This window comes from Trichosurus vulpecula, chromosome 1, assembly GCF_011100635.1.
Source record: "Trichosurus vulpecula isolate mTriVul1 chromosome 1, mTriVul1.pri, whole genome shotgun sequence".
Lineage (NCBI taxonomy): Eukaryota > Metazoa > Chordata > Mammalia > Diprotodontia > Phalangeridae > Trichosurus > Trichosurus vulpecula.
In genome coordinates, this window is record NC_050573.1 from 265,072,404 (window position 1) to 265,093,304 (window position 20,901).

A 20,901-nucleotide genomic window follows, 5' to 3' on the forward strand; every position below is an offset into this window, starting at 1 on the left:
AAGAAGTTATTGTCCTTCCTGATTTTGATATTTGAATATAGATGTTTCAAAATAAGAGTATGAAAGAACCCCAAGCTTAACTGAATGTGAGTGCATTAGAAAATCTAATTCCTGGTTACTGATCTTAGATAAATCATATCATTTCAGACTTTTGTTTTGTTTTTATTAATCTATAAAGTGTGGATAAATTCTAAATGGGTAATCTCTAGGGAGGGGCCAGTTTTAGGGTTTTCCACTATCTCCCTTGCCCCTCCCCACCTTACTGTCCTAGGCTTGCTGTTACTATTCTAGCCCTGCTTTCCTTAGTCAGTGTCCATGACCTGAAATCACCAATATAACAGCAGGCCTGATAATTAACTTGTGTTTATCAGGAGTTCAGGTCATTTCACATCTGTATCGCCTCTTTTCAAGTGTGATTCTGTTCCTTTGGAAGCTTTCACAGTCTGTAAGTGTGAAGGAGAGGTGATGGTATCCACTGCATCTACAAAGAAAATATTCTACTGGGGCCAGTTTCTACATCTGCAAAGGACATGTGTATGATTTTAGATTTTATGCTTAGTCCATAAGCACCATCTGCCCACTCTGGTCTCTTGCCCTTTACATAAGGTGTCACCATGTGGTCTCACTTAAAGCAAACAGAATTGAGCTGGTTTTCTGTTATTTTGTTGTTGTTGCTGCTTAGTCATTGTTCCTTGAACCAGATTTTGGATTTTAACATTAAAATTATATTATCATATAATTACAATGTAATTATAGGATAATTACATTATAATTTATTGGAGTGGGAAGGAATCCAGAACTGTGACTTTTTTCCCCAACATGGTATTCTTCTAGTGTGGAAAGTCTCTTCACTGATGCAGATAGGCAACCTGTCTATAACTCACAGTCATAGAGTCTCACCTGGGGGCACTGTGGAGTTATAATTTGTTCTTTGTAGTCAAAGGAACCAGTATGTGTCTGAGGCTAAACCTCAATACTTTTCCTAACTCTAAGGCCAGCCCTTGATGCCAGTCTGATTCTCTTTTTACACATAAGAATAATGGTGATAACTCCTTCATAAATGACCATAGATTGACAGCAGAAAGTATTCAGAGACCCTCTAGTCTAATCCCTCATTTTGAAAATGTAGAAACTGAAACCCAAGGAAAGTTAAGTGGTTGTGCCCTGCCCCACCCAGTTTCTCCATCCTGCCCCAGCTTGTCCCACTGTTCATATGTTCCCATCTCCATGGAAATCAGTCTGTGTTCTTTCCCTTTAAGTACCCTGACCCTACTCCTACTCGGTGCTGTTCGATTTGAGTATCTACTCAGTCGCGGGTTTGAACAAATCCACATCAAAATGTATATCCGGGTCTCGCTCGCTTTTTTCAGCACAACAAAGTGACCTCTCCAAGGTCATACAGGTAGTAAGTAGAAACAGCAAGATTTGAACTCTTGTATTCTAATTCCAGAGAAAATGCCTTTTCCACTGTATTGACATGATTGGATCATGATTTTTCAAGGTTCCCCCTACCGTGTGGATTAGGCTGTGGTTTTTTGTTTTGTTTTTGTCCTTCCCTTAAATGCTCTAAAGCTGTCCTTAGGATATCATTGATCCAGACAGCCAAGGCTCAAGTCTTATATCCTATGATGCAGCTCCCTGATGACCTCTAGCCAAATGCACATGGGTTCCTGGCTATGTAATGGCATAAAAAGGACATTGAGTCAAGGTTCTTCAGATTTGGCTGACATCCCAAGCTGGTTCAAGTCACCACACCCTGTCCCGCTAACTAGATTTGTTTCCAAAAGGAGGTGTGGGGTACCTCTTTTACTAAAGATAAGTGCTACTATATAATTATTGAGGGTTAGGGTTAAATAAGCTTTCTTTTGTTAACTGTCAAATGAACTATGTCATTTAACCTACACCATGATGTTAATTCCAACACCACCCTAAATTAACACAGTACATGCCTGAGCAGTCCTGACCCAAATCACTATCCTGTCCTCCTAAGTACTCTATTATTCACAAAATGCTTTCTTTCCAAAATCCCAATGAGATGGATAGCATAAATATTAGTACACCAATTTTAAAGAGAGGAAACTTCGTGTTAAAGTTCATGTTAATAAGAGACCTTACCTAGTAGAAACAAACACTCCCTCTTGTAACAGCAACCACTCTGGCATACCCAGGATAGCTGCTAGCACAGGTTCTTTGATCTGCTTGTCTAAAGGAAAGCAACTTTAAAGGGGTCAACAATCTTGCTTTAGTTAAACATATATATCATTCACTTAGTTCAGGCGAAAAGTCAATGCCTTGAACTTCAGAGAAAATACAAACAGAGATTACAAGCAAAAATTATAAGCAGAGAAAACAGCACAGATCAACAGACAGGGCTTCTGTCTGAGAAATTAGCCCAGATCAACAGGCAGATCCAACTGTACATACATAGTTACCAGAGAAAGAAGCACCAACATCTGGGTTTTCAAAGCCAGGGGGCTTCTTAACAGCTACCTAGAGTCTCCTCTGGCCAAATCACACAAACACTCTTCCAATGAGCAAGCCCCAAAGCAAAATGCTGACCTCAGAGTATATATACACTTCTCAGAGCCAGAGGGCATCACAACCCTCCTAACCCAGTGCCTAATTAGAAATTAGCAAAAAGTGTGAGCCTTCCTACAAACAAGCCTCCCCTAATCAAGCTTCCCTTAATGGACTCCATGAGAGGCCTATTAATGGACAGGGAAGATCGTCTATTCCATTAACATTGCACCTCCATAGAGACTTTATGTTTTATCTTCTTTTTTCCCCTTCAAAATTAAACTACATGAATAGAAAATGAGCAAATAAGCATTTAAATGCTAAATATTGAGAGACACAAAGAAAAACAAAAACAATCCCTGACCTCAAGGAGTTCACACTCTAATGGGAGAAGCAACATACAAACAACTATGTTCATACAAATATACATAGTAGAAGGAAGGTAATATTGGAAGGGAAGGGCCTAGAAAGGGTTGGGTAAGGGGTGAAGGAAAAACCAAGAAAGGTCTTTTGTAAAAGGTGGGATTTGAGGTGAGCATTGAAGGAAGCCAGTGAAGTTAGGAACAGAAAACAAAAATAAGCATAGCTTCAACTATAACATCACCTTTAAAGGAATTATTGGAAGGGAGAGAAGCAGAGAGAAGAGAGGAGAAGACAGTGAGAGGAAAGGGAAGAGAGGGAGAAGAAGGGAGAGAAGCAGAGAGAAGAGAGGAGAAGACAGTGAGAGGAAAGGGAAGAGAGGGAGAAAAAGGGAGGGAAGAGAAAAAGGAAAGGTTTCTAAATGCCCACAAAGGACTTTTAAGGGAAAAATAAAACTTATAGACTGATAATAGAATACTCAATTCTTCTTTCCAAGAAGGCAGACTGAAGAAACGGGACAGCAGAGGGAGCACCCAAGGTGTAGATCAGTGTTGTTTCTAGATGGGTCACGAAGCTGTCTCTTGAGCTTGAAAGAGGAGATTCAACATTTAACTCACAGCATACCTGGAATCTAGTACAGAAACACTCCCACTTAGCTCCAGTTATTTCACATGCAATGTTAGTTCTTTCATTCCTAACTGAGGGAATTGAAGTGATTAGGACAGCAAATAGTTAATGGTGGGACTTGAGGGAGCCACAATGACCCCATCTTGTGACTTAATTCTGGAGCTAGCTCAGTCACCTTTCTTTTCAATTATGGATCTAGTCCAACTTCTGTCTCGTGAGGAAATATTATTCAACTGTGGGAATTGGGAGAAAAATTTATTGTATTGTTTGAACCAAGACCTACATGGCTGGGAAGATGGACCACCCTCATGTGCTGCCTGGAGACCTTTAACTAAAGACATACATTACACCGAGCAGAAATTCAGTCAGGTCCAAAGATTGATGGCAAGGCATTTACTCACAATCATACATCTCAAGCAACCCTTATTCTGTGTCTCAAAACTGACCCCACACTGACCAATTGTTTCCATATTCCTTTGATTGTTTATAGAAACTTTAGGGAGTGGGACACCTCCTTTTCTGATTTCAAGGAACTGTACCTGTACAACTTCAAAAGTACTTTTAGAAATCAGATTACCTAATGTATTGTTTCCTTTTAATTAATTGGGCTTTTTGATTAATTATTTTTAATTTATTAAAGTCTGCCTCCCCCTGTATTCAGGAGGTCAGCCCTAAACAGAGGAAGGAGTTTGGTCCCACTTTGTTAGGCAATTGGCGTCCATTGCTTAATAAATTGATATACTCAGAGGATCAAACCTTTGTTCCCTCAGTCACTGCATCTTTCACCTGCTACATAACAAAAGGAAGAAGGAAATCAACTTTATTTCCTGTAGCAATATATCTTTATCATCTTGGTATAATGGTATACCAATAATACCATTGGTATTAAATGGCCTTTTAGATCTAGAAGGAATTTAGCAAAGAGGTAATCCAACTGCTCCCATTTTACAGACAAGAAAACCAGATATGTGAAGTGATTGGCCCAAGATCATAGCCCCTGTGGGCAGCTAGGTGGTACAGTAGATAGAGTGCTAGGCCTGGAATCAGGAAGACTCCTTTTCCTCAGTTCAAATATGGCTTTAGACACTTACTAGCTGTGTGACCCTGCGCAAGTCATTTTAGCCTTTTTGCCTCAGTTTGCTCATCTCTAAGACAAGAAAAGACAAGAAAATGCCAAGCCACTCCAGTATCTTTGCAAGAAACTCCATAATGGGTCACAGAGTAGGACATGACTAAAAATGACTAAACACCAATAACAAAACAACATAGTACCTACTTCACAGGGCTGTGAGGATCACATGAGATAATAAAGATGAAGTGCTTCACAAACCTTAAAATACTATTTATAAATGCTAGTAATTTTTATTGTTGTCATTATTACACAGGTAGCATTTAGGTATTCTGATAGGATGCTACATTAAGGTGCCTTGTTCTTTTGGCCATACATTTTTAAAAATATTAACTAAAAAGAACCTATCCCACCAATGACGACTTTCATACAGAAAAATCATAGAACCTTTAAGCTGGAAGAGACATTAGAAGTCACGTAGTTGGCACTGTTACGCAGTGGATAAAGGTGGGTTTGTACTGGCTGAATGACCCTCTGGGTAAATCATTCTGATTCTCAATACTTCTGACAACTCTGTAAGACAAGAAGTTTCAGAGCAAGTGTAGATATGCTCTGGTGGAAGGTATTTTCTCATTAGAAAGAGTTCCTTAGGTCTGTGAGATTAAGGGTCCATTACCTGCCCTTCTGAAAAATAGTCATGTAGTCTAACTTCAATACAGTACATTCAAAATTCATTTCCAGAGATACTAAATTTAGATTATTCATGGTCCCAATCTCATAGAGGTTTTTATTTTTATTTTATTTATTTTATTCTGAACTTAAGAAATAAAACAAGCATTTCTATAACATAATAGAATAGAGGGGAAAAGATGATTGTACATCAAACTACAAATCGATTAGTTTACAATCTAGTCAGAGATATGATAAAGAGATATTATACATATAAGTGATGGGGAAAGGGCCAAGTATGAGTCCACAAATTCCAGTTAGAAGTGTTATATTGAATTGTAGACAATATAAAATACTTGGGAGTCTATCTGCCAAGACAAAACCAAGAACTATATGAATACAACTATAAAACACTTTTCACACAAATAAAGTGAGATCAAAACAACTGGAAAAATATTTATTGCTTATGGATAAGCCAAGCCAATATAATAAAAATGATAATTCTACCTAAATTAATCTATTTATTCAATGCCATACCAATGGAACTGTTAAACTATTAAAAGTTATATTATAGAGCTAGAAAAAAAATTAGAAAAAATTATCTGGAAGAATAAAAGTTGAAGGATATCAAGGGAATCAATAAAAAATGCAAAATAAGGTAGTCTAGCCATACCAGATCTCAAGCTGTATTATAAAGTGTTAATTATCAAAATAAACTGATGCTGGCTAAGAAATAGAGTGGTAGATGAGTGTAATAGATTAGGTACAAATTACATTATAGTAAATGACCATAGTAATCTAGTATGTAGTAAACCCAAAGATACAAACCTTTGGAGCAAAAACTCATCACATGACAAAAACTGCTGGGAAAACTGTAAAACAGTATGGTCAAATTAGGGATAGACAAAGATCTCACACCATACACCAAACTAAGGTCAAAATAGGAACATAATTTGGACACAAAGCATGATACCATGAGCAAATTAAGAAAACATGCAGTAGTTTATCTGTCAGATTTATGGATAAGTGAAGAATTTAGGGCCAAAGAAGATATGGAGAGCATTACAAGATATGAAATAGATAATTTTAATTATATAAAATTAAAAAGTTTTTGCACAACCATAACCAATGCAACCAAAACTATAAGGAAGGCAGAAAAATGGGGGAATTTTTGCAAGAAGTATCTCTGATAAAGGCCTCATTTCTCAAATATATAGAGAACTGAGTCAAATTTATAAAAATAAGAGCCATTCTCCAAATGATAAATAGTCAAAGGATATGAACAAGCAACTTTTAGACAAAGAAATCAAAGCTATCTATAGTCATATGAAAAAATGCTCTAAATCACTATTGATCAGAGAAATGCAAATTAAAACAACTCTGAAGTACCATCTTATACCTATCAGAGTGGCCAATATGACAAAAAAGGAAAATATTGGATGTTGGAGGGAATGTTGGAAAACTGAGACACTAATGAACCATTAGAGTTGTGAACTGACCTAATCATTCTGGAGAACAATTTGCAACTATGCCAAAAGGGCTATAAAACTGTGCGTATCCTTTGATTCAGAAATATCACTGTTAGGTCTATATCCCAAAGTCATCCAAAAAAAAGGAAAAGGGGCCTATTTATACAAAAATATTTACAGCAGCTTTTTGTGGTGGCTAAGAGGTAGAAATCAAAAGGAGGCCCACCAATTGGGAAATGGATAAACAAGCTGTGGTATATGATTGTAGTGGAATATTATTATGCTATAAGGAATGACAAGCAGGATGATTGCAGAAAAAACCTAGAAAGACTTACATGAACTGATGCATAGTAAAGTAAACAGAACCAGGAGAACATTGTACACAGTAACAGCAATATTGTTTGATAAAAAACTGCAAATGACTTAGCTATTCTCAGCAATACAATTATCTAAGACAATCCCAAAGGACTAATAATGAAGCATACTATCCGCCTCCAGAGAAAGAACTGATACTGATTGAATACAGACCGAAAGCATGCTATTTTTCACTTTCTTTCTTTCATTTTTTCTTTTATTGAGTCTTCTGGTTCAAAATGACTAATATGAAAATGTTTTACATAATTGCACATGCATAGCCAACATCTGAGTGTTGCTATCTCAGGTAGAGGGGAGGGGAGGGAGGGAGGAAAAGAGGAATAGAATTTGGAGCTCAAAACTTTAAATGAAAATGTTAAAAAATATTTTTAAAGAACTAGGAGATCATTGTACAAAATAAGAGCAAAACAATAATGAAAGACTTAGCTACTCTGATCAATAAAATGATCCAAGACAACTGCAAAGGACTTATGATGAAAACTGCTCTCCACCTCCAGAGCATGAACTGACAAACTCTGAGTACAAAATAAAGTATAATTTTCTCGCTTAAAGAAAAAAAAAGAAGGGCAGCTAGGTGGCACAGTGAGTTGAGCACCGGACCTGGAGTCAGGAAGGCCTGAGTTCAAATCCGACCTCAGACACTTGACACATGTACTAGCTGTGTTACCTTGGTCAAGTCACTTAACCCCAATTGCCCTGCCAAACAAGAAAAAAAAAGTGTTACACTGGATTCATCTGATGAAAGGATTTGTCAAGATCTGGCTCTTTGAGGTCTTTTATTCAGTGGCACAAAAGGTAGCCTGTCCTAAAGAATATAGTGTTGCACTAGAAGTCAGATCCTATCTCTGATACTTAGTGGGCAAGTCACTTAAAATCTTTGTGTCTCAGGCAACTCTCTGGTTTTACCTATAATGTTATCGGCTTTGATACTGTCAGTCATGAGGGCGTATGGAAAATTATGTCAAAATTTGGTTGTCTAGAGAAGTTCATCAGCATTGTACATCAATTTCATGATGGCATGCTTGCTGGGTTCTGGATAATAGACAATGTTCTTGTGCTTTCCCAAATACCAATGGAGAGAAATAAGGCTGTGTGCTCACTCCCATGCTTTTTAACATGATGTTTTCAGCTATGTTGTCAAACTCCTTCAATGAAGATGAACATGGCATCAAGGTCAGCTACAACATTTGTTACACCCAAATGAAGCCAACCATTAAACCCACCATTAATCCCCCCCACTATTAATCCCCTTTGAGCCCACCATTAATCTCCTTTGTGTCTTTGTCTTTGTCCTACACCCTGTAATGGCTTGAAACAGCTTAAGGCATAGTTCTAGGTAGATTGCCCAAGGCTAGTTCCCTGAAACCCTTTTTCCCTTGAATCAGCATTACAACAGCATTACATGCAAGGATCAGTCCAAGTTCATCTTAAGGAAGGACCACCCTGTTACCACATAGGGTCCCCACACCCTGGGTTATGGTGCAACTGTTCTGCTGACCAAGCTAGACCAAGCTAGGTCCCTCCACCCAGAACATAGCTGACCAAGCAGAAGGTACAGAGGTCCTCCACCCATTACCCAGAACATGACCCCAGCCTGTTCTGGGAAGTTCCACCCTGTACCCTCCACCCTGTTCTAGGAAACTGACCACCCTGGAAGGGACCCCCATGTCACAAGATGGTTACACCCTGTACCCTTGCACCATATTCCCAAATTAGCTAGCTACGGATCCAACCAATGGCTATTCTTTGCTTCTGTACGTCATTGCTTCTGCTAGGCATCCTCCCTAATTGTTTAATTGTGGTTTTTGCCTTTATAAGCCTTGCAGTCCCTCAGTTCGAGACTGCCTGATTTGAGTGTATGCTCCAGGTAGTCGCGCACTTAATCAATAAATCCACACTTAAATTTACCACGGAGCCCAAGTCTCGTCTCGCCGTTATTTTCTACACAACACACTGATAATAAATTCTTTGACTTGAAAAGGCTACAAGCCAAGACCAAAGTGGAAGGAGTGTTGGGGCGTGCTGACCTTGTTGTTGTATGCCTATGAAACTTGGACAGCGCCATGCCAGGAAACTGAATTGCTTCCATTTGAATTGTCTTAGAACATTCTGAAGATCACCTGGCAGGGTAAGATACCAGGAACTGAGGACCTTTCTGAAACTAAATTGCCAAGCATTCAAACTCTACTACAGGGAGTGCAACTCCAATGGGCTGGCCATGTTGTTTGAATGCCAAATAGGTGCTTTACCAAAGACTATTTTATGGAGAGCTCACATAGAGCAAGCACTAACATGGTGGTCAGAAAAAACTATAGAAGGACACTCTCAAAGTCTCTCTCAAGAACTATGGAATTGATTATGTGACATAAGAGACACTGGCACAGGACTGCCCTGCATGGCATATCCTCATCAGAGAAGGTGCTGTGCTCTATGAGCAAAACAGAATTGGTAGTAGCTCAAAAGAAGCGCAAGATGTGCAAATTTAGAGAATTTACCCAAAATGTTCACATGGACTATTTGTGTCTGACCTGTGGTAGAGCATTCTGAGCTTGTATTGGCCTGCTCAGTCACAGTTGGACACACTGTAACTTGACTCTAACATAGTGATATCGTTTTGGTCCTCTTCAAGAACTAAGGACAACAACCAACCATTTTATAGTAGAACTTTGTTAATGGAAAAAGTTGCTAAGTTCCTAGAAAAGTTCCTAAAGTTCCTAGGAAATCACAGATCCTTCATTAATTCAGGGCCTTATTTTGCATACAGAAGTGGGTTTTATTAGGATGTCTTATTGATATTTCAACAGAAAGTTATGTTTTTCTTTGGATTTGTTGTTGTTCAGTCATTTTTCAGTCATATCTGACTCTTCCCCATTTAGATTTTTCTTGGCAGAGATATTGGAGTGGTTTGTTGTTCTCCAGCTCATTTTACAGACAAGGAAACTGAGGAAAACAGAGCTAAGTGACTTGCCCAGGGCCACACAGCTAGTAAGTGTCTGAGGCCAAATATGAACTCAGGTTTTCCTGACTACAGGCCCTGAGCTTTATTTACTATGCCACCTACCTGCTCTTCCTTTCAATAACATAATTTCAAAGAGTTTACTGAATTAACTGTGATTTTATAATATCTCAGTTCTTTTTTTTTCCTATCAAAACATATCACTTGTTCTATAATGGAAATCAGCAGGAAAAAATTGTATTAACTTAACAAAAATCTGTTTTACTGCAAACTTTGAGAATGCATTTATTTTTTTTTAAATCAATGTTGCCTGAATACTTAATACCCAAATATTGAAGAAATAAAACAACAAAGAGAATGGTCCACATATGCTACCTATTGATTCTTACCTAATTTTTAGAAAATTTGCCCTAGTACTGACACATATAATATTTTGCAAATAAAGGGAGAGGGAGAGGGAGAGAGAGAGAGAGAGAGAGAGAGAGAGAGAGAGAGAGAGAGAGAGAGAGAGAGAGAGAGCTTTAGAAATCACACTTTTGCCTTGGAAAAAGCTCTGATATTCATCAAGCATGTATCAAGAATATCATAAGTAGTTGTAAGTATGAGGACAGTTTTTCTTATCACCATGCGTAATTCTTATCTAAATAGACCAATTTCAAGGTCATTCACAAGAGTCTCCCCTGTTCATTGTATCATATGCTGTACCAGAAAACCTAGACTCTGACTTCCCAAAAGCATATTCCTTTTCAGCAATAATCACTGTTTTCAGTTCCCTCAACAGAGGCTTCTTCTCTCACATTCCCTGGCAATGTTTTGATGTCATTAATTCTGTAAAAAGGGGTCCTTTGAGCCAAAGGGAAAGAGGGGAGCTTCTATGGCTGGTCTACTTGAACCAAAACATAATAAATTCTTATCATTTATTTTTCAGGTTTCAAATTCCTATGACTATTTCAAAGATTAAGTAGTTTCTATTTCCTAAAATTCTACTCTGAGGCCTCTATATGGCATGGAGGTGAACATTCAGGTGCTAAGGGTTGTGTTTGGTCAGCATAAGCTCTAGAAGTATTTATCAAATTGAAAAGACTTTAAGTAGAGACCCGGAGATGGGGATAGTTTCTGCCCTACCTCTGTTGAGAGACGGTCATCACCTGACCACTAGCTAATACAAGGCTTTTTTTAAGCTACAGCACCTCAATCAAATGTCTACTAGGGCAGAGGGATTTGCAGTCCACATCCAGAATGGGCTTACACAGCTCAAGGAGGTCACAGATCCTTGAAACAAGAAGTGAAGTTAGTCATTTTTAACCAATTATATCACTACTTTTCATTCATTTGTGATGATATGTCATTATATTTCCTTGCTAGCATTCTGGTATGATATCCAAATGGTCAGCTAGGTGGCACAGTGAGTAGACCTCTACAGTATTAATGTGATCGAAGACCTTCCCCACCCATTCAATAGGCCTCAGGTGGGCCTAGGTGGGAAAGTTTGATTATATCTTTGTTTGTAAGTAGGCCTAAAGCCCCTACTTACTATGTGCTAAGCCAATGGGTGTGATGTGTGAGTGAAGCCTTCAGGACCCTAATGGGAATTGCTAAAACCAGAGCCAATGGTATCTGCACTGAGTTCTAGTCAGTCATGAATTCAGCCAGAGACCTGAGTTCTAGTCAGCTAGAGTACATAAAAAGACTAAGACTGTATAAAAAGTCTGAATTCTAGCTAGCTAGACTGTATGCTGGCTAGAACTTTATAAAAAAAGGAGCAGAACTGAAGAGGGAAGCAGAATTGAAGGGAAGCAGGACTGAGAGCAGCAGGACTGAGAACAGCAGGACTGAGATGAAGACATTAAGGCAGCAGACATCAAGAGGGCACTGAAGAGCAGACATTGAGAGAACCAGGGTCGGCAGAGCTACAGAAGAGAGTGCAGAGCAGAGAATTAGGATTCATGAGTGATTGTTTACAGGAAGGCCCTGGCGGGGGGAAGGTTAAAGGATGACTTGGTTCCTTGCTATAATACTGTGTTATAATTTCCTTGTTACTACATTGAGCTGGGTTTACTGGTTTTGGAATATAGTTGCTACTATATTGAATTGGGGGTATTGGTTCTCGGATCTGATCCTCTGGAGTCTAAATAAATGTTGTACTTCTTCTGCCTTCTACATAAAGAGTTTTTCATACTTTGAGACTCCAAACCATTCAGACATGTTCATGGTCGTCCTCAAGGTCATGAATCTTGCCTTACTGATATAAGCTCAGGGCCTGGAGTCAGAAAGACCTGTGACCCTGAGCAAATCACTTAGTCCTGTTTGTCTCAGTTTCCTAATCTGTAAAGTCATCGGGAGAAGGAAATGACAAACCACTTTAGTATCTTTGCCAAGAAGACCCCAAATCAGGTCATGAAGAGTCAGGAATGACTGAAACAACTGAACAACAACAAATGATATACAAAATAATAACAATGGGGAAGCAACATCAAAGATAGTTTAATTGGATAATTATATTCCTTTTCACTTAGAACAAGCTTTCTTAATATTTTCTGTGTCATGGACCCCTTTAGCAGTCTGGCCTTGAGACCCTTCTCAAATACTGTTGTTAAATGCATAAAATAAAATATATAGGGTTACAAAGGGAAGCAACTATTTTGAAATATTTTTTTTAAAAAAAGTTAATAGACTCCAGGGCACAAACCTATATTCTGTGTGAGCTATTTTTTTTTTATCTTTTCATTTTAGAGAAAAGTTAACCTGCTCCTGTAATGGAGATGAGTTAAAGAGAATTGTAACAAAATTTAGAATCCTAGAAGATTAAAGATGTAAGGGAAATTTGAGATCATCTAATTGATCTTTATTTTCAAAATGAGGAAACTGAGGCCATGTAATATCAATTAAGTTGGAACTTTTTTATTGTTTTAGAATGATAAATTAATTAAGTCTCTTTGATTGAGTCTAACTAGGTGCTAAACCCCAGGCTCAAACCCCTAATTACTAGGTGCTAAGCCAGGGCCCTAAAGGGAGTTGCTAAGACCAGAGCCAATGGTATGTGCCTAAGTTCTGGTCACTCAGATGACATTTGATGATGTCCAAAGACTGTATAAAAAGAGAGAACAAAGCTATTTACTTAAGGTTCTCACTTACTAGAAGAGTGTTGGAGTGGGACTCTGGGCAGCCGCTATAAGAGCCTCCCAGCTCGTCAACTCAGATGCTTTCTTGGCAACTATGAATTGTATTTGGTCTGTTTATAATGAATGTTTGTAATTTGTTTATATTTGCTCTGAAGTTGAGGGTGCTGGCTTTTTCCCCTGAACTAAGTGAATGATATTTGTATGTTGGATTGAAATAAGGTTGTTAACCCCTTAGCATGACTTTCCTTAGTAAAGCAGAACAAAAGAACCTGTGCTTACAGCATTCTTGTTGTTGGTCTTTCACCCCCACAGCAGCCACTAGCCAAATTGTTGAAACAGGCCAAGAGAACATAAAGTAACATAAAGTCATGCAGCCTAACTGGGACCCTAACTCATGATGTAAAGGTCACATGCCATAATGCAAAGACTAAAATCACAGTCCAAAGCCTCACTGGTTTCTAGATAGGTCCTATCAGGTGTACACACACACACACACACACACACACACCGTCACTTTGCCTCAGTTTCCTCCCCTATAAAATGAAAGGTTGGGCCAGACTAAAACACATTTCAGTTAGGTCTCTCACCTCTATGTCTCCCTCCTGGAGTCAAGTTTACTGAGGTGTGCTATGGGCCATCCCTTAAAGATGCCAAGCATTGCTAGCCTGGAAGAGGAAACGCATTATTTCCTCCATAACCACTCTTTCCCACCCCTCAAAAAAAAAAAACTACTAGCTGGAGCAGGGTGTCTAACAAAGACATGCAATTTTCTAAATGGTTAATAAATAAACAAACTATTAATTATGAAACAAATAAGCTTCAGGAATTAACCAATTAATTTTTGTCCTCTGTATTTTCTATTCAAGGAGTACCTAGGTGTCTGAGAAACAAAGAAGACTAAGTAAAGTAGTCCACTGAATAAGTCAGTAGTTCAGAAGGTGTCCCAAACAGTCTCGTCATCACCAGGAAGCAAGAGCAAACACTACTTTTCACTATCCCCCAATTTTCAGCTAGGGTATAATATAAAATAAGGTAATAGAAACTTCAAACTCCCAAATCAGGGGGTGGGACAAGATCAGGTAGTGCTGCAGGAGATGAAAATGATGTGAAGTCTCCTTATTCCAACTCTACTTCCTACTCCTTCAGGTTTCATGCAATTTTTGTTTTCCATTTTGTAGTTTCTAGAGCCCTAAACATAGTGATGGGGAGATCAACTACCTGGTGAATGAGAAAAAGAAAAAGTGGTTTCCTGTCACGCTTGCTTCCTGGCATCCTCTCACCTAGGTCTTACCTCTGAATGATGATTCAGAAATATGCATCCTGAGAAAATTGGACTCTATTCTAGCTATTCCATGTCTAGATACAAAAGGCTGGAGAAAATGGGTAGGAGGCAAAGGGCAGAATTTTGCTGACTAAACCTACTGCAAATGTCTCACCCTATCTTTCCCATTAGCCTGTGTTTACTTTGTTTCTCAATATTGACAAGATTAATTTCCCATGGAAAGCTGAAACCTAAAACTAAAAAGATCCTTTTTAATCTCAAATGAGGTTTTCCTTTCTCAAAAAATATATCTCCTCTTGTTTATGGAATCAAGAATCCCTTATAGGAAATGATAGCAAATCCTATACCACACATATTTATAATGAGATAAACTGATAGCAATGTACCAATATATGTCAAATAAACACTGTCTACACATAAAATCCTACTGCTAGGTCATCAATACTTACAGGGTGTTCAAATTCTTGAGTTTCTTAAAGGAGCCAGATGGAATTTCTCGTATTCTGTTAAATCGCAAATCCCTGGAGACAAAAGGGGGAAGAGGGAGAAAGAGGATCACATATTAATTCTAATTTCATCATTGCTTTCAAATGTTTTATGGTTTTCAATCTTTTAAAACTAAAGCTGTTACCATGATCTTCTTCTACCAATTCACAAGCCTCACCCAAAGCTTCCATCTTTGTTCAGTAAAAACCTTCAGCCAGAAGCCCCATTTCTCTCTAATACACAAGGCTAAGCCTTTGCCAGAGCTATTATACAAATATACCTCAGGCTCTTGTTATGCTTCTGGTCCTTTTGGGGGGTGAAAATCATATCCCTAACCCCATGTTCCTGACACTAAACCTACAGCAATACCTAGATATTGTGTCATTATGCAAATGCAAATTAATGTGGCAAAGATCTGCTGTTTCCTTAATACCTACAACATAATAATAATTGGTACTATTTATCACAAGTTTTTTCATCAGTTGACATAGTCTGCATAGGCCAGATAGCCACTGCTAAAGTGAATAATTAAGCCAATTATTGAAATAAAACATTTTGTTTATAATAATTTTCTTAAAACCATGCTTGATCAATGGTCTTCTAAGCAGGAACTAATTCAAGGCAAGTAATATGATGAAAACTTTATTAATTAACATAGATTCACTGCAAAAGAGTAGATCATATCGCACTGATCTTATTTCCTTTTTTAATAGTGTTACAAGACAAGTGGGTTAGAGATGTGATATAGATAGAGCTATAACTAGAATGGGGCAATTGGACTTTGTCCCGGGTGCAAAATTTAGAGGGTTCTAACAGCACATGCATTTCAGCACCATAGAAACAAAAGAACTTAGCAGCTTGTTTATAAGGATAATTAGCTGAAATAGGAAGCTACCAAATGGTAGGCTAGAATATGCTCCCCCTCTACCCCACCTTTTTTCCTTCTTCCCTACTTTTCAAATCTGTCTTCCATGGGCATGTTTCTCATTATAGCTATTGTCACAAACATAGCATAGCTAGATTTCAGAAATTTTTGACAATGTTTCTAATGGTAGCTTTATGAACAACATGTAGGGATGTGAGCTAAATCATAGAGCAGAGAAGAGGTTCAGGACTGATTGAATGACTGGACCCACTGGGATAGTCATTAAAGTCACTAACAATTATAAATTGGAGGAATTTCTTTAGAGGAGTATCCCAGAATCTGTGCTTGACACTGTTCTGTTTAATATATTTATCAATGACTTAGATGAAAGAATAAATAGAATACTTATCAAATTTGAAGAGGAAACAATGCTAGGAGAGATAGCTGGAATCTTGGATGATGAGTCAGGATCCAAAAAGATCTCAAAAGTCTAGAATGTGGTGCCAAACATCAAATGTATACTATCACAGGGATAAGTACAAATTCTTACACTTAGGTTCAAAAAGCCATACACAGAAATGCAATATGGAGGAGATATGTCCCGAAGAGAATTCTTGTAAATGATACTTGGGAATTTTAATGGACATCAAGCTCAATATAAAGCAAGAGGATAACGTGGCAGACCCCCAAAAGCTACATTAAGAGAGGCATAGAGTCCAAATTAAAGGTCGTAGTGTTAGCCTCTTGAGTCCAGGGAGTATTTTTGCTTTTTCTTTGTATCTCTAGCCCTTAGTACAGCCAGTGCTGGCACATAGTGCTTAATAAATGCTTATTTTCTATGGGGAGTCCCACTTATTTAAAGTGGAGAGTCCCACTTTACTATCCCACTGACTCCAGTTCAGAACACATTTGGAGGATGATATTGAGTTTGAAGGATCATATTTCAGGAATGCCTTTGAAAGCTCAAGAACATCAGAAGGCAACTATGCAGGATGTTGAGGGAGCCGTCACACGAGGATCAGCTGAAGGAGATTTAAGTTTGCTACAAGGAAAAATGTCCCAGCCCCTGAAGCTGTCCAAAAGTATCAAACGTGATAATGGATATAAAATACTTTGAAAACTTTTAAGACCTATATAAATGTCAGTTATTAATATTAAGATTCCTCGGGAGGTATTTGGTTCCCCCTCACTGATGATACACAAGCAGAAACTGTGTGGCAATTTGTTAAGGACGGTATAGAGGATATTCCTGTTGAGGCAGAGGTTGGTCTCTGAGGTCCCTTCCCACTGTGAAATTCTGTGATTCTATAAAAATAAATCCCCTCTTGTCCTGTTCCATCAATTATGCCTATTCTGTCTTTCATTATCAATCTCTTGTGCTCCACTAGCTTCTTCCCCTATTCCTCAGAGCCTATTTAATTATCTCTAACTTTCCTCACCTGGAGGAGAGGGAGTCTCTTACTCCCTCAAGTGACTATACTATCCTGACTTCAATGCATAGATTACACTCAGTGCTTTCATTACCTTACCTCCCACTCCCTTCTAATTTCAATCTGATTTTTGACTGTGAAATCCCCAGAAGTAGCTTTCAAGGTCAATGACATCCCAATTGTCAAATTCAATGACTTTTTCTAATCCTCATATTCCTTGCAACATTGTAGCACTCACTCCTTCTTGACACGGGCACTCCCCATATGCTAACAATTCTGCCTATCTTACATTCAATGGCTCCACTTTTTCATCTTATTCCTTAAATGCAGGCATAACTCAAGGCACTCATCTCATCCTTCCTTCCTCTCTATACAAATCCCCCCACTTGACAATCTTATATACCACCCACCCTATAATTTAAATGATCATTTCTATCTGGACAATTCTCCCAAATGCACTTCCGAGCGTGATCCCTACTCTAAATTTTAATCTTGAATTTCCAATTACCTGTTGACCTCTATCTACATATCTTACCAGCACCTTATACTCCAAAAGTCCACAACCTAATACACTACATCAGCTATCACTACTCCCACCCCACTGTCCCCAAAAATCTATTCCTATTTCTGATTTCCCAGATTCTATAAATGGCACCATCCTTCTCCTAATCACCCTGGTTAAAAACTTCAAGGTCATCTCTCCAATCTCATCAATCTGTAAGCTGCCAAATTTGATACACTTTTCTCAATTCTCATACTTTTTTACATTTAACTCCCATTTGTACCTTCATCTTTATATTGTGAACATTTACTCCCCCTGTCATGAGAGATCTCTTGTAACAAAGTGAAACAGTTAAATAAAACTAATAATAAATACAGTAACTTCACCTGAAAGTTCATGCAACATTTCAAATGGTTTTTGTGATACAATTCTCTTTTAGTTAGCCTCCTATGTAGCTGACTACTCCTCCTTCGTCTCCTCTGTGAGATTATTATCTGTATGATGGATAAGTACATCCCAAAGGCACTGTGTTGTGCCCACTACCATTTTCTTTCCATATTCTTTCACTTGGGGCACTGATCAGTTTCATTTTGAAACTCATAAATTTCATTATCATCATCATGACTTCCAGATTTCTATATCTAGACTTTGTCTTCTCTTGAGTGCTATTCACAAATCACTAATTGCTTAGTGGGCATTTTGAACTGGACATTCTATAGGCAATTCAAATTCAACGTATCTGAACAAGAATTCCGTTATCTTTTCCCCAAAATCCATCTGTTACAAAGTTTCCTATTTCTATTGAGGGCACTGCTACTTTTCCAGTCATCCAAGTATGAAACATTAGACTCACCCTCTTCATCTTACACATCAAGGTCAGTTACTAAATCTTGATGGTTCTACCTCTACATTTGTCATATGCATCCTCTTCTCCCACATGGTTATCACCCTAGTCCAGGCTCTCATCACTTCTCATCCAGACTCTTATAATAGTGTATCAGGGGTGAGGAACTTGCAGCCTCCAGGTCACAGGTGGCCCTCTAGGTCCTCAAGTGTGGCCCTTTAAATCCAAACTTCACAGAACAAATCCCTTTAATAAAACGATTTGTTCTGTACAACTTGGACTCAGTGAAAAGGCTGCATGCAAGGACCTAGAGGGCCACATATGGCCTAGAGGCTGCAGGTTCTCCCACCCCTGCCCCTAAAAATTCCTAAAGCACAAGTCTGCCCTTCTCACTGCCTTACTCAAACTTCGGTGGTATCCTATGACCTCTAGTCAAATACAAAGTCCTCTGTTTGGTTTTTAAAGCTTTTAGCAACCTGGATTCAACTTGCCTTTCTGGATTTATCACATATAACAACATCTTACACACTCTACAAGTGAGACAAATTGGCTACTTTGTCATTCCTAACATACTACACTTTCTCACATCTGCATCTTTGCTCTGGCTTTCTTCAACGCCTGGAATACCCTCTAGTCTCAACTCTGCCTCCAAGAATCCCTAACCTCCTTCTAACTTCAGGTCCCGTGCTACCTTTTACATTAAGCATTTCCTGAGCCCAGCTGCTAGTGCCATGTCCTCCATTCTTGATGCATATACTATCTCCTTTCAATAGACTCTAAGTCTGCTTAGAGCAGGGATTTTTTCTAATTTTTTTTTTGTCTTTGTATCTGCCCAATACTTGGAAAATGGAAGGCATTTCACAAGTTCTTGTTGATTAATTGATTTTGATACCCCCTTCTCCATTATCCTTCAGCCCCAATCAGTGACCACAAATCCTAATGATTCTACCTCAATGGCAGCTCTCATTGACCTTTTTTTCATTTCTACTATAAGTGTTTAGGTTCATACACATGCTGAAGTTGCATACATCTTTCTAAATCACAAGTGTTACCATGTTACGTCCTTGATAAAAAAAAAAACCCTTCACTGATTCCCTGTTGTCTATACAGACTTAAATGGAAATTTTTACTCAACTAGGTGGCACAATGAATAGAGCACTGGGCCTGGAACCCAGGATACCTGAGTTCAAATCCAGTTTCAGATACTTACTAGCTATGTGACCCTGGGCAAATCATTTAGCCTCTGTCTGCCTCTGTTTTCTGAACTGTTATACGGAGATAATAAAAGCACCTCCCTGCCAAGGTTGTTTTTAGGGGCAAATGAGATATTTGTGAAGTGCTTAGTGTAGCGCCTGACACATAGTAGGCACTTAATAAATGGCTTATTCCTCCCTTCCTTTAGTCTAGCATTTAAGATCCACTATATTTTATATATAACTGACCTTTCTAGTCTTGTTAGACACTATCTACTACACACATACGTCAAACTTAATTATTCTCTTTCCCAAATACAACTCCCACTTTTCCACCTCTGCCCCTTTGCTCATGTTATTCTTTCCACCTAGAACACCACACCCAGTTCACTTCTCCAATCTTTACTTGCTGAAATCTTACCGAGTGCTTTTAGGCTCGGCTTCCAGCCAAATTCATTCTTTTGGTCCTCCAAACATCCATGACAACAGTGTATTTACCTTTCCCTTGGGGTACTGAGTACATTTAACTTTATGTTTTAGCTCTTTTGAATTTATCACGACCCTTTTTTCTTTTTGAAGATGGGGACATATAATTGTGTGGTAGCTGTTCAAAAATCAGGATTCATTATTGTACCCTCTGCCTTTCCTACCACAATGACCTGTGTAGAGAGCAAACACTCAATATGGGTTGATTTGAATAGGAAAATTCAATTCAGCACACATTTGTTAAATGCCTACTGTGCACCAAGTACTGCGCTAGATATTGAGAATATGAAAAAAAATCAGTCCCTGTTCCCAAAGAGCTTACGTTCAAAGGAAAAATTCATAGATATGTTAACATTGTTATTATTCATGTATTTTCCAGCTTGCAATTACAGCTTTAAAAAAGAAAAATTGTACTTGGAGAAATGCAGAAGATATTCAATAAAAGTAGGAAATTTTGCCACACTCTAAAAACTCAGTCCAGTTTCCTTTAAATCCAGTGCATCTCATTATCTTTTCCCTAGAGCCCAGTTTTCCAGAAGAGCCACAATTTCATAGTAGCTAATTTTCAATTAAAATGGGTAAATGATTTGCTGTGACTGTGCCTCATGGTTAAGCAGAAGCCCTGAGGTCTGCCTAAATGCCATGTGTC

The 20,901-nt window shown here is 38.4% G+C and overlaps 1 protein-coding gene and 1 pseudogene across 1 annotated transcript in view; one reads left to right on the top strand and one right to left on the bottom strand.

Annotated features, from left to right (window-relative positions):
• PXDNL (peroxidasin like) overlaps positions 1-20,901 on the bottom strand; it is a 570,999-nt gene that overhangs the window by 368,135 nt on the left and 181,963 nt on the right. The window contains exon 2 of the mRNA XM_036767090.1: positions 14,896-14,967. Within this exon, the coding sequence (XP_036622985.1) occupies positions 14,896-14,967 (72 nt within the window). The remainder of the gene's footprint in view (positions 1-14,895; positions 14,968-20,901) is intronic.
• LOC118855654 overlaps positions 16,747-20,901 on the top strand; it is a 38,057-nt pseudogene continuing 33,902 nt past the window's right edge.